We start from the raw sequence: 13,732 nt of genomic DNA, 5'->3' as shown, positions 1-13,732 counted from the left end.
GAGTTCTGGTTGCTGTGAGTACACAGGATGGGTCGGGGAGAAAGAGGTCATTCGGGGGGAGCTGGGCTGTGGTCCAGGCCTGAGGGGATTGAGGGCGACCAAGTGGAATCAGACTGGAAGTGGACAGGAAGCAGCAGAGTTTCTGGGGGGTCACTGGGGAAATACTACATGGGGAGGGGGCTGGGATTGGTCAGCTGGAGAAGAAACAAGAAGGGAGTGGAGAAGTTGTTGTTCACAAGACCACACATCCTTGCATCGCAGCGGCGTTTATTGAAACACAGATTGAGACAACCCAGAAGGCAATGCACCCATAGACAGTCATAAGAGGGAGACCTAGGAAGTGGCTGGACTCTCTGTCCCAACAGCTCTGCATTGGACAGTCCCCACCCGCACCCAGCAAGGGGGCATCTGGAGCAGCCGTGGAGTCTTCTTTGAAATGTACAAAGGTGCACTGAATAGCAAGACCTGTCCAAAGTTCCCTAACCAGGGGCTGTAGGCAAAAGGATGCCGCACAATAATGGGCCTCTTGACTGCGAGGTCACATGAGGAGTCTGGCTGGAACAGGTTAGCCCAGAAGCAGGAAGGCAGTCCGAGAGAGAAGCAAAACATGAACGGGAATGAACAGGCAAGTGCTTGCTGAGACCATTCTACCCAGCCAGGAGGAGGGGGCTGCTGGAGAGGGACTTTCTCCCTGATTCTCGTGTTGTGGCTGGATGGTTAGGATGGCGCCTCCACCCAGGAGGTGGAGCTTCCCTGCTGACCACCACGCTGGGGGACTGGTCTTGTCCCTGAGAACTTGGGGAATAATGCAAATTGGCTACAGGTATTTTGGAGCTAAGTAGGAGTTAAGTGAAGGGCTGGGAACGCCTCTGTAAACGCTGCCAGGAGGACAACTAGGACGCATCTCCCTAGCATGAGACGATGCAGGGGAGCAGCCGGAGGGTCTTTCCCTCTGTAGGAACATCCGGAAGATTCTGGAAGCAAGCACACATTTTACATTCACATGCCATTCAGTGCAGTGATGCAGGCAGGTAGGCGGTTGGCAGGAAGCCCTGGCTCCATGACTCTACTAGGCAAAGCGGACCGACCGGCTACTCCCGCAGCTGAAGCTGGAGGAGCGAGGCTGGCAGGGGGCACAGGAGTCAGGGGCCATCACTGTGAAGCTGCCCCCTATGGCTGAGGGGCCAGAAGTGATCTGGCGCCCTGGGGTGGTGCTATAGGAGAGGCCCCCAGAGGAGACTCCGCCACGGGAGCTGCTGACACCTGTGGAGAGAGGAGACATGGAGGGGTGAGCAGCTCCCTGCGATCTCACCCACCCTACAACAAGCCCCAGGGCACTGCAGGAGCTGCCTCCCTCTCCAAGGAATTGGTGGTCAACAACGCAGGCCCTGTTCCTGAGATGCACAGTCCATCTAGCGGACTGTGGCAGGAAGGAAGTGAGGACCCTTGGACCCTGGGGAGCAAAGCTTCCAGGCCACAGGTCTATGGCCTATAGCTCACTGTCAACACTAGTGAAGAGCACTCAGCTCTGCTTTCTCTAACACCTGTCATGGCCCCCACTGAGGAGCCAGGGGAGGGTGAAACAGTTGGGGGAACACTCGAGGCTCCATGGGTTAGGCCAATGAGTTCAGCTTTTCCATCAAAAAAGCCATTTTTCTAGGAGAATTTCAGGCAGATACTCACAGACATTCACGGAGCCCACACCTTCACACAGCCTAGGGAGAAGGAAAACTCTGTTAGTTGCAGACACTGAGTTGGATTCCTTGAGACTGATGGTTGCTTGGGGACAGAGAGGGTTATCCTGTGTACAGAGTCTACCCCTGAGAGGGAAGAAGGGCTCCCCCAAATCTGCATTACATGCTTTCTTTTTTTGCTGGTTTTAACCATGAAGACAAGGCTGTCTGATTTTCAGCAGCAGCGGTAAGATTATGAACAGTGCCCCTAGTTTGAGTGATGGTGACCAGCCTGGATGGTGCCAATCAAGCTCACAGGAAGGAGAGTTGAATCAGATACAGCAGGGTATGAAAGGACTTTGTGGTTAATGAAGAGCTAAATGCATATAGAAGTGAATCATCATCATAACGCACAGGACTATGTGGCAGGCCACGCAGCAGCTTCAGTAGGAAGCTATTCAACAAGGACGGATTTGGGAGGCATGAGACTTGGGTGCAGGTCCCAGCTCTTCTGCTTATTAACTGTGCAGCTGTGATAAAGGCATTGAATTCTGAGCCTACTTCTTTACCTTTACATGGGAAAAACCATACCTATCTTATTGGATTGTGAAGATTATAAAATAAACACTTAGCACAGGTTGAGCACAGAAGCATTCAGTTATCATTATTATTATTGGAGCTATCGTACTAGCCATGGCCAGAGTTGTAGCTCACACTCAGCTCAAGGAAACTCACTCTTGGAGGACCACAGCCTCCACATCTGAAATCCCACAAAGTCCTCTTAGCCCCACCTGTGTTCCTCGCCCTCCAGCAGGCGCCTGTAGGTGGCGATCTCGATGTCCAGGCCCAGCTTGGAGTTCATCACCTCCTGGTACTCCTTGAGTAGGCAGGCCATGTCCTGCTTGGCCTTCTGCAGGGCACCCTCCAGCTCAGCCAGCTTGCAGCGGGCATCACTGAGGGCCGCCTCACCCTGCTGCTCTGCCTCGGCCACAGCAGCCTCCAGCTTGGCACGCTATCAGGGTGGAGATATGAGGGCCAGGATGAGAGAGAGAAGGCACAGCTTGGCTCGCCCAAGCTGATGGAGCTAGGGCAGGGAGAGGAGGGTCCTGGAGAGAAGGTTGGCCTATGGCCAGGTAGTTAATGGGGCTGTGAACACAAGGGAGGAGATGGGTGGGCTTTTCACCATCTCTCCTTGATGGCAGTCACAGGGTGGCCAAGGAAGTGGCTGGATCCTCCTTTTGGAAGTTAGTGACATGGCCTGAGTGCTGTGAGATATGATAGAGCCCTTGCCCTCCTTCTGGGTCCCTGCTTCCTCATGGGCACAATGTGAGGCCTGATAAAGGGCCAGGTGCTGCAGCCTGCCCGTGCTGGATATTTGAATCCTCCACAGACCCCACCTGGCACTTGGCATTCTCAATCTCGGCCGTCAGCCTCTGGATCATGCGGTTCAGCTCGTTGATCTCCTCCTTGGTGCGGCGCAGGGTCTCCCCATGCCTGATCACCGTGGCCTTCATCTCCTCACACTGGGGGAAGTAGAGATGCTCATGAGGCTCAGGGTGGGACCTCCCATTCATTCAGGGCACCACGGATGATTGTGCAGGTTGTACAGTGCTCAGCCTGTGCAACCACACATGGCAGTCCTGCCTGGCCACCCTAACCTGAGAACTATTGGACTTTCGCGTACTGTCCTCATGGATCAGAATCCCCAGGCAAGAGAATAGATGCCTCACATCCCTCTAATCACATCCCTTCTAATAGATGCCTCACATCCCTCCCACTGCCATGCTTAGCAGGCAGGTGTCCTGTGCCACTCACCTTGCTACGGTACCAGGACTCAGCCTCGGCCCGGCTGCGGCTGGCAACATCGTCATACTGAGCCTTGATCTCAGCGACGATGCAGTCCATGTTCAGGTCTCGGCTGTTGTCCATCTTGACTATGACCGAGGTGTCTGAGATGTGGGCTTGGAGAACACGGATCTCCTGTGGGGCCAAGAGCCAGTGCATTTGCTTCTGGTACCTGATCTGGGTCATGTGATCCACCCCAGGGGGCAATGTCCACTCCCTAGACCAGGCACTGGTCATGAAGGTTACATGATTTCTGCTCCTACCACCTTCACTCATGCACAGGCTCCTTACAAACAACAAAGCTGAAAGGGGCTGTAGAGGCCATCTGGGAACAGTGTCTGCCTTAAAGGTGGGAAAACTGAGGCCCAGAGGGTGAAAAAGGTCTGATCCAAAGTCACCCAGCAGGGGAGTTGGGGTTTGGATGCCAGGATGAGTTATTAGTCCATTAATGAGGACCATGCCCTATGTGCAAAGCCATCCTGACCCCCACCACACATGCACACTCTGGTGCCCATCTCTAGACTGGCACCCACACAGGCAGCACACCAACACCCAGAGGTCACAGACACAGAGCAGCCCAAGAACATGTACACCCCATGCTCCTCACACACATGAACTTGGACATGGCCTCTGTATTGTGGGCCGGTGGCACGTATGTGCAAGCTCTTTTCACACTTACGTTGCACATTGGCAAACATAGGCACACACATGCACCCTTGCCTCACTGCTCCCCTGTCTCCAAAACACCTCTCCACCTTCCCTGGCTGGGTGGCAGGTGCCCCCTTACCTCTTCATAGAGGCGCCTCAGGAAGCTAGACTCCTCCACCAGGGCCTCCACATTGGCCTCCAGGTCTGATTTCCGCAGGTAGGCGCAGTCTACGTCCTGGCAGTGGGACAAAGAGGAGGGGACATGCATGTGAGAGGAGACCAAAGGAAGGTGCCTTTGGTCAGTATGGTGACACTGCCCCTCGCTGGAGTTTGCACTGATGGGCCCCCCTCCTCCTTGCCCCATGACCAGCCCCTCACCTTCTTTAGAACCACAAACTCATTCTCTGCCGTGGCTCTCAGGGCCACCTCCTCTTCATACCTGGGTGTGGGAGAGAGAGGCCTGGAGCTGAGAAATTGGACCTTGAATACTATCCCACTCCCGGGCAAGTTCTTCAGGGGATTGAAAAGGGGTTAATCCCCTCCAGATGTTGTCTTGGCCCCTCCAGGATCTATTCTCTGTATTATTCATGGGCTAGCCCTTGTCCCAGCCTGGCTTCATTCCACCGCAGTGCTTCTGCCTCTGAGATGGGGTTAGGAATGCACATTCCTTCCCCCAAGTCTAAAATCATCTGTGCATCCTAGGTGCCAAGAGAGCTGGTTCCATTGGCAGGGAGATCACAGAGCCCATGCCATAAAGGTAAGCTGAGAAGGGCAGGGACATACAGAGTGTCAGAATTCCACTGGATTTCCTCTCTTCATTCCCCAGAAGTAGCTCTAAGGCTCACAGGGGTGGAGTCTTAGAGGTGAACCCCAGGAATCTGAAGACATCTAGGCCCCACTGGATATCTGCTCTGGGTTCCAGGCAGCCTGCTAGAGGAATCTGAAAGAATCTGTGGCAAGAGGGCTATGGGCAGAGCCTCCCAGCGTTCTCTCTGAGTTTCCCCTGAGTCCCCCCAGCTTGCTACACTCACTTCTTCTTGAAGCCCTCCAGCACCTCCTGCACGTGGTTGAGTTCTGAGGCCAGCCTCCCGCTGTCGGCCTCCACGCACTCGGCCTCCCGCCGCAGAGTCTCAATGTAGCCACTGAACAGTGGCTCCAGGTTGCTCTCGCAGCAGCGCTGGTTCTGGTAGAACTGCCACTTGGTCTCCAGCAGCTTGTTCTGCTGCTCCAGGAAGCGCACCTGCCATTCAGGTGGAGAGAAGAGGGTCAGAGGGAGTCTAGCGGAAGGCGCCTGGTTTCCCATAGCTCTCTCTGCCCTCGGGTGCTGGCTGAATGGGCTGAGCCATAAAGCTGAGTGTCTGCGGCTCCAGGGGCCCATTCCCAGGCCCCCAGGGAGGCAGTTGTGGGTGTGAGGGAAAGCAACCTGACTCAAAACCAAAGGTCTGTTTCAAGTCCCAGTTTTGATACTTTAAAGGGCAAGTTGTTTAACCTCCTGGGGCTCAGTTTTCTCCTTTCTAAACTGGAGCAAATAGTGCCTGTCTTAGCACTGTTGTGAAGATTGAACAAGTTAATGCATATCAAGTGCTTAGAACAGTCCCTGACATGTAGTAAATGCTCAGTGTATTTAACTATTATTATAATTACCAGTTGTCCTTCACTTGCTCATATATGCAACAAACACTTATTAAATATTTATTACTTAGTGCCAAGGCCTGTGCTAAGATATACATATCCATGTCTAATATCTGTGTCTATGTCTATATCACCTAACAATTCTATCCAATTATCACAGCCCTGTGGGATGTAGATATTACTTAACCCATGTTGCACATGGGGAAATTGAGACTCCAAGTTATGAAATGCCCAGTTCATGGTAAGCGATAGTCTTACCATGAGATAGGCATGTTCTGCCTGCCCCTACGGCATGTCTGAGCTGCTCATATACACCCACTCAGCTCCAAGTTGCTCTCTGATAAGTGGAGACGCTGATACCCACCCCAAACCATCACTGTGAAGATAGACTCAGATTACTAAAGAAAGAGTGAAAACGGGAAGGTCACTGCATCTGCCCCCAAACCCTGATCCTAGACCCCCAAAGCTGGTCCTTCTGCTCTGCTAGAGGCCTGTGGACACAGGAGGAGCCTGTGAAGGAGGCTCCCAGTCTCCCCCTACAAAACTTTCTTGAGAGGCAGACTCACAGCTATGCAGAGTTCCCCACACTCTGGCTGCATTAGGGGGCCTCCTCCTGCCAGCCTGGCCACCTCCCTGTCTGCATTTCGGCTCTCTCTCATGAAGGGGCTGCCAGGCCTGGGTTCGCTGTCACACCTCCTCACCTACCACTGTCCTTGGAAAATAATGATAATAGCAGCTAACATGTATTGAGTGCTATTTGCCATTATGTTTCATGTATGGACTCATTAATCCTCACAGGTGGATGAGGCAGGTCCTGTTATCCAGCAGAGTAACCTGTCTGGGGTCTCACATGCTGAGTGATGCAGCAAGGACTTGAGGGAGGCAGCGTGGCTCTGGGCATTACCTCAGCCCCTTCACTGGCTGCCTGGCTAGGAGCACAAGGCCTTTTGGTCTCCCCGTTATCTCCCACTCTTCCAGCATCTGCTGCCCAGTCTGGTTTTTCAGACACAGTTCTGATAGTCGGATGTCATCTTGGCTCAAGAAACACACTCAAACACATATACACACTCACATGCATAGACACACACATATGCTCACACATGTACCCACACTCACACATATACACACACCACACACACACATACACGCACACACACCGCTACACACCCATGCATGCACACACATGCACACACACACATACACACACTTTGGATCACAGGCTCAATTTCTAGACCACACCTGAACCTCATTAAATACTGCGGGAGTTAAGTGACGGAAACTGACCCTTCCACCTGTATGGGTCTGCACGTCATTCCCTCTGCTGCCTCAAACCGGCAGCCATCCTGTCTCCTCAGCAGACTGGGACCTCGCCAAGGGAGGGCAGGGCTGGAGGCTTCTCTGGACCGTCTCAGGCCTCACCCACCTTGTCGATGAAGGCTGCGAACCTGCTGTTAAGGGACTTGATCTGCTCCTTCTCCTCCTGCTTCACACACTGCGCGTTGGGGTCAATCTCCAGGTTGAGGGGCGTGAGGAGGCTCTCGTTGACAGACACGGTGGTGATGCATGGGGGGCTGGGCCCGCACACGCCCCCGGAGCGGTAGCCAAAGCTGCGTCCGCAGGAGCCGGCGCGGAAGCCACCCACAGCTATCCGGGGTCCGCAAGAGCCCAGGTTGCAGAGGCTGCGGCTGCCGAAGCCGGTCAGCCCCCGGTAGCAGGACACCCCTCGGTAGGGGGCGGCGCTGATGCAGCAGCGGTTGCCAGTTTTAGGGGCCACAGCTGAGCAGGAGCTGAAGTTCCTGGTGACCCCGCATCCTGAGCTGATCCTGTAGGAGCGGCACGACATCGTGTGAGGCTGAGCAGAGTCTGAGAGGCAGCGGAAGGCGATGCAGGTGGCAGAGTGCGAGGCTCAGGATCCTTCTGGTCTCTCTGATCCTCCCTGGTCCTTTTATTGGTGGGGAGAGCTGGGGTTGGCTGCATAAAAGAAGTGAAAAGCCATTTTATGTTGTTTATGAGCTTGGGAAGTTTGCCAGCAACTCCCCACGGACTCATCTTAAAGGTGAGCTCAGCAGCGACTCTGGGGCTCCGTGAAGTCTTGAAGATGTTATTAAGGAGACTGCGTTTGCACTTTTCATCTTCAAAGCTCGTTTACATACATTAAGTAATTAATCTTCTCACAGTCTCTCTGTGAGATGGCCTCAACCCACACTTGGAGACGGATTTGAACTCCACAACAGCCTGGGGGTGGCTGGGTTTGGGATACAGGCCGGGGCCATTGTCTCAAGGGAGAGGTTGGAGGGTCCTGGGTTAGGTGAGACTTGGCGGATCATTGCATCCATCTGTCTGGTTCCACAGAAGACACATTCTCAAGTAAATAATTGCATTTCAGGGGCCAATCGGTCAGGTGAATCCCCCCTCTTCTAGGCAGCATTGCTTGGAATGTGGTTCAAGACCAGAGCAGTCGGTTTGACTATGCCCGCGCCAGGATAGAGGGCTGGGGCAGATGATCTCTTGGAACCTTCTGGATTCCAGCCCAGAAGGCGCTGGTCGAGAGCTTTCATTTCTCACCCAGCAAAAGTGCAAACCACACAACTCTCAGTGGCCACAATAATGGCCACTTGCGGATTATGGGGAGACTCCCTCTAGCCACTTTCTTCCATTTGGTCGAAAGGATTGGGGAACTCAACTTTGGGATAACCTGGGAGCCATAAGTTTGCTGTGGGCACCTTTCCTTTGCTCTTTAAGAAAAAACGGGTCATGTGAGTCTCGCTTCCCAGACCACCAGTTACAGGAGGTATTCCTTCTGTTGGCCAGCCCTTGAATTGTCATCCCTAGAGGAATGTTTAGAGACTGCATTGCACAAAGCTGGAAGTGGGACGGTGGTTTACTCTTGTCTAAGGTTGCTATGATTTCTGGCTCCTGGGGGTTCTGGGAGCCCCATCCTTCTAGTTTCTGCTTCCCTGCGTGTCCTTGGGCCACTTATTAGGATAATGAGTGCTATTCTTTTAATGTTTATGGAGTACAAACCTTGGGGATGTGGGTCTTCCCCCGGGGAGGTTAGCCAGACACCCAAGTGTTAGGAACTTAAGGAAGAAGAGCCGTTGAGCTTCCTCAGAGGGTGACTCCTCCTCCAGGAAGCCTTCCATAACCAGACACGGCCATTGTGCTGCTGTTCCCATAAGTCCTTCATGAAATGCCCTGTACTCTGTCTTGCATCTGCTCTAATCTCCACAGCCAGCTGACCTCACCCAGGACCTTCATCCAGGATCAGGCTGATCGATTCCCACTTCACCTCCACACTCCACATTGTTCTTCAGGGCAGGGTAGAGAGACCTTGGCAGCTGGTGGGGGAAGAGCAGGTGGTCTCACCAGCTGACCCTAGAACATATGCAGATCATAATCATCCACGGAAAAGCAACTGGGTTTGGCAACCCGGGCAATGGAATCAAAGCTGGAAGACCTGGTTCAAGGGCCAGTTTGGATCCTTCCTAGCTGTACGGCTTTGGGGGAAGTTCTTAACCTCTCTGAGCCTCTGTTTCCTTAACTGTAATGTGGGTTCATCCTTACCTTCCCGGACTGTTGGGAGGGTGAAGAGGATGATACGTGAGAAGGTGCTGTTGGGACAGGAAAGCTCTGTGTAAAGGAAAAGTCCTGTTGCTTCCCATGAGAAACACTCCCACCTGCCTCGCCCAGCAGAGAGGGCCTGCTCCTTGCCCTGCCACGGCCTTCACCTCCTCTGCACATTTATGACTCCTTCACCCTTTCGAGGCTGCTTTTAATGTTTCTTTAGTCTGATTTCACTTGTATAGCAATTTTGGGTGGAGTCTGGGGACAGAGAGAGGAGGCTGTATGGGGAGCTCAGTGTGGGGCCTGTTGCTGGGGTCCAGGGATGTTTGGACAGTGAGTTCACTGACTGAGTACTGTGTAGACCTGGAGCTGGTATGCTATGGGCCAGGAGGGATTCCTGAGCATGGCAGGTGGAGGGGCCTGAAAGCCCATAAGCACCTCCCCCTCTCCACAACTCCCGTAAGCCTCTGCCTTCCTCCAGGTTCTTAAAGATGATGGGACCAGAGACATTTCTGTTTCTTCTTGTGGGCAGGAGGTTTTGTCCTGGAGGGAGGCTCCTGTTTCAGCTGCTTTCCCTTGCACCCAACACACACCCCATCCAACCCTCCACCCTAAATTGGGAAGGGGAGGTGAGGCTAGGGGATTCAGGAGTGTGGGGGTAGTCCACTGTTTCCAGAGCTAAGCTACCTCTCCAGGACCAGCAGGTCTGTCCAGCCCAAGGGTGTGAGCCCCTTCAAGGGTGTGCGGGAGTGAGACAGGCCCACCCTGCCCACAGGAAGGTGCTCGTGTGTGCTGGGTGAAGCTTGCATCACTGCTGATGGTAGTGTTGAGCCCAGGGCTGGGGCTGGGGGCTGCCCAGGACGCTGTCCAGGTGGGGCTTCAGATCGGAGAAGCTGGGCTGAGGGCAAAGACTTGACGGGAGCAGATTTCTTACGGGGCTGGTCCCAGGTGGTCCAGGGCCAGGGAGCAAGTCAGGCCAGGTGGATCTGGCACAGCTGTCCTGGAAGGGCCTGGGCCTTTGCTTATGGTTCTACCCAGGGAGGACACAGGGAACACATAGTCTTGTGCTTGCCTCTAGCCATCACCCAACCATCCTGCTCAGTGGAACCCAAGTTGCTGCCCTGAGAGTCAGGATCTTTTGGGGGCTGGGAGCCCCATCTCCTTTCAGTGTCTCATCCTCATTTACTGTACCCTCATTCACCTGTGCCCTATTGCACCCCTCTCCCTTCCACCAACCTTCTCCCTGTCACACCTTGGCCTGGAATGTCTCAGAACAGCTGCCTCTCCCAGGAAACTTTTGTGAGATCATCAGGGGGAGGCTGTGATTTCTCCTCCCTGCTGTCTCATAAATGCCCTCTCTGGGACTCCCCAGGTAACACCATGTATCCCCTTCTACACCCTCTTGTCCTAAGGACTGTCACTCATCACCTCCTTTGGCCCTGTCCCCTCTTGCTCCCTGCACCTTTTGAAGGCCCCATCTAGTTTTGGGAATCTGAAGAGTCCACAACCCTCCCATAATTTAAAGAGCTCCCAAGAGACTTCTTCTTCCAGAGAGTCTTCAGGAACTACTTGAGGAGAGAAGTTCTTTACCCTGGAGGTCCAGAAAACCTCTGAGACCTCCTGTGAATCTGCTCTGCTCCAGAGTACGTATTCTGGGGTTTTTCTCAGAGGTCTCACTGCTCCCACCTCAGCCCCAGGGAGCTGGGATGCTCCCTGGGGAAGCTGACTCTCCCTGACCCCAGAGGCCCACTACCTTCCTTCCCTTCTGCTTTGTCTACTGTGCTAAAATCCCCTCCTTCTAAGAAGAATTCCTGGATTTGTCCAAAGACAGGAGGGTGCTGACACCTTCCCCATCCCGCACTGTCTGTCCTTAGGACTGCCTGTCCATCCTCCCAGTTTTGTGTTTGTGTCTGCCTGGGCTCTTGTGGGCTGTCTTCCCATCCCTCCTAGTGGGCTGTCTTCCCATCCCTCCTAGTGGGCTGTCTTCCCATCCCTCCTGGTGGGCTGGTCCTCCTCAGTCAATCCTGATGGGCTCCCCATGGACAAGGCCTGCACAGCTGATTCAAGTTGGGTACTGCCCTTTGCCTCTGCTGGCCACACTTTTATTACGCATCCAAGGCTGCGCCACTGCAGCTGCTGAGATGCAGCTCTTGGAGGGTCTTCTTAGCCCTCTTTCCCTCTCTTTGGCTTTCACAAGACTTGGGCATCATTCAGGGACTCTAAGTGAGAGAAGGGAGGGTCAGAGCAACTCTACGCTCTCCAGTGTGTCGTGACAGGGTTCCGTGCCCAGCTGACACAGCTACTCCCTGGCCTACTCCACGGGAGCTCCAAGAAACTCCCCTCTGCTCCCGAGCTCTGTGCATGTGCCTTCCTATTGTCAGCATTCCCCGGTGCTTTGCTGTTTTCCGTGGTTACTCAGGGTCAGAGCAGAGGCTCAGTCATTACAGAGCCTCTGATTGCAGGAATGGACTCATGAATTGTTTTGAAATTTTTAAAATTTCTTTTCTTTCTTTTTGGCAGTTGAACCATATTCCAAATCCTAGGAGGAAAACAGCTATATAAAGCCATGTATCTACTTATGTAGTTGTAGAATAGATAAGATTGACATGCTGGTCTCCCTGTTTGCCCCTGGCCCTCCAACTCCATTCTCAATACAGGAGAGTCAGCCCTGTAAAACATAAGTTGGATCATGTAACTCCCCTGCTCAAACACCTAACTCCCCATTTTGCTTGGAGTCCTAATGATGGCCAACAAGGCCCTGCACTGCCTGTCTGTGTTGTGGCCTTTGTCACCGATCTCCCTGTGTTCAGCAACCACAGTGATCTCCCACTGCTCCTGGAGCACCAGGACAGGGTGCACTCTTGACTCAGGGCCTGTGCCTTGCTGTCCCTTCCACCCAAATGCTCCCCTCTCATGCACGTGGCTTGCCCATCACCTCCTGCGGGGCTTTGCCCCAGTACTATCTCTCTGACCCTTAATAAAATGGCAACCTGCCCTCCACCCCAGGACACTCTCCATCCAGCATATCTTGCTCTGATCTATTTATTTTTCCATCACACTTAACACACTCCAGAATTTACTTATTTATTCTATTTATGGATTTTGTCTGTTTTTCCCATCATCCCAAAGTAAACTCCATGGAAGCAGAGATTTTGTCTGTTTTGTTAATTTTGTTCACCTAGAACAGTGCTGTGAATACAGTAAGTGCTCAGGAAATCTTGCTGACCGATGAATGTATAAATGAATGGATATCTCGGATACTTTAGACATTTGAGATTTGGCAGAAAATGACAGCTTGTTCGAAGCCTTGGCCCTTGAGCCCCGAGGAGCACATGCAGTTTGAAAACCATGGGACTAAGACGGCTGCCTGGCTCTTTCCTGCTTCAAGGTTGTAGTTTTCTGAACACCCGTGGAGACAAAGAGCACAGAACAGTGAAAATGGTTGTGTTGGGCTGGTGAGAAAGGAGATAGATTTCTTTTTAAAAGCTGTTACTTACTGTTTTTATGTTTGTGTCCTAATTACAAATTTGGAAAACAACAAAATGGTTTCACAAGACTCTAAGCTCCCTCCTCCCCTTGCTATATTGCTCAAGCCAATGCTGCTGGTAGCCTGCTTTGAAATTCTCCTATGCCTTCTTGTCCGAAGCTGGTGGCCATAAGAGGGCAGCAAATTCCCACAACTGGCCTGGCAGCAGTTCAGTTGTGGCAGAAGCAGAGAAGGCCAGGAATCTGCCTGTGGCTGGCTCTGGTTTCCAGAGCTTTGGAAGCTGGAGACAGTCCCTGATGCTTCTGCATCCACCTGTGGTTGGTACTGGAGTGGCTGAGCTGCTGACAAAGCTATTGTTCATTGATAAAAGAGAAACAGCACCACCACCACTGCTGAAGCAATTGCGTACCCACTGTGTGCCAGGTTGAGTGCCAAGCACCTTGGATTACCATTGCATGTCATCCCCACATCTCTTTGAGGTAGGACATATTTTTTCCATTTTACAAATGAGGCAAGAGGCATATTGAGATTACGTGACAGGCAGAACAGCACAGTGGTGGTGAGCCTGGGCTCAGGAGCCAGAGCTCCTGTGCTTCACCACGTATTTAACCTCTCTGGGCCTCAGTTTTGTCATCTGTCAAATGGCAAATAATAAAAGCACCTACCACCTAAGGATATTGAAAGAATAAAATGAGCTAACCTGTGAGAATTATTTGGAACACTACTCAGTTCAACATATGTTAGGTATTATGGTTACCTCTCATTACCTTTTGTCATGCAGCCAGTAAGTGGAAGACCTGGGATTGAACTCAGGTCTGCCTGTGCCCTTGTCCATGGGTTTGACCCCGTGTCATCTTTGGGAGATAACTGACATATTAATAAT

General features: G+C 52.7%; 1 protein-coding gene across 1 annotated transcript; it reads right to left on the bottom strand.

The window, feature by feature from the left end:
- Positions 1-250: 250 nt before the first annotated feature.
- Positions 251-7,737, bottom strand: LOC117090086 (keratin, type II cuticular Hb5). Its single transcript, XM_033221996.1, has 9 exons — positions 7,222-7,737; positions 5,198-5,406; positions 4,545-4,605; positions 4,306-4,401; positions 3,489-3,653; positions 3,071-3,196; positions 2,465-2,685; positions 1,684-1,715; positions 251-1,263 (listed from the first exon to the last, which is right to left on the bottom strand). Exons 1-9 carry the CDS (start codon positions 7,639-7,641, stop codon positions 1,070-1,072), a joined length of 1,524 nt encoding a protein of 507 aa, XP_033077887.1. The 5' UTR covers positions 7,642-7,737; the 3' UTR covers positions 251-1,069.
- Positions 7,738-13,732: the final 5,995 nt, after the last annotated feature.

The sequence above is a fragment of the Trachypithecus francoisi genome, unplaced genomic scaffold (assembly GCF_009764315.1).
Source record: "Trachypithecus francoisi isolate TF-2019V2 unplaced genomic scaffold, Tfra_2.0 Lachesis_group11, whole genome shotgun sequence".
Classification (NCBI taxonomy): domain Eukaryota; kingdom Metazoa; phylum Chordata; class Mammalia; order Primates; family Cercopithecidae; genus Trachypithecus; species Trachypithecus francoisi.
This window is presented reverse-complemented; position numbering and strand designations above follow the sequence as displayed.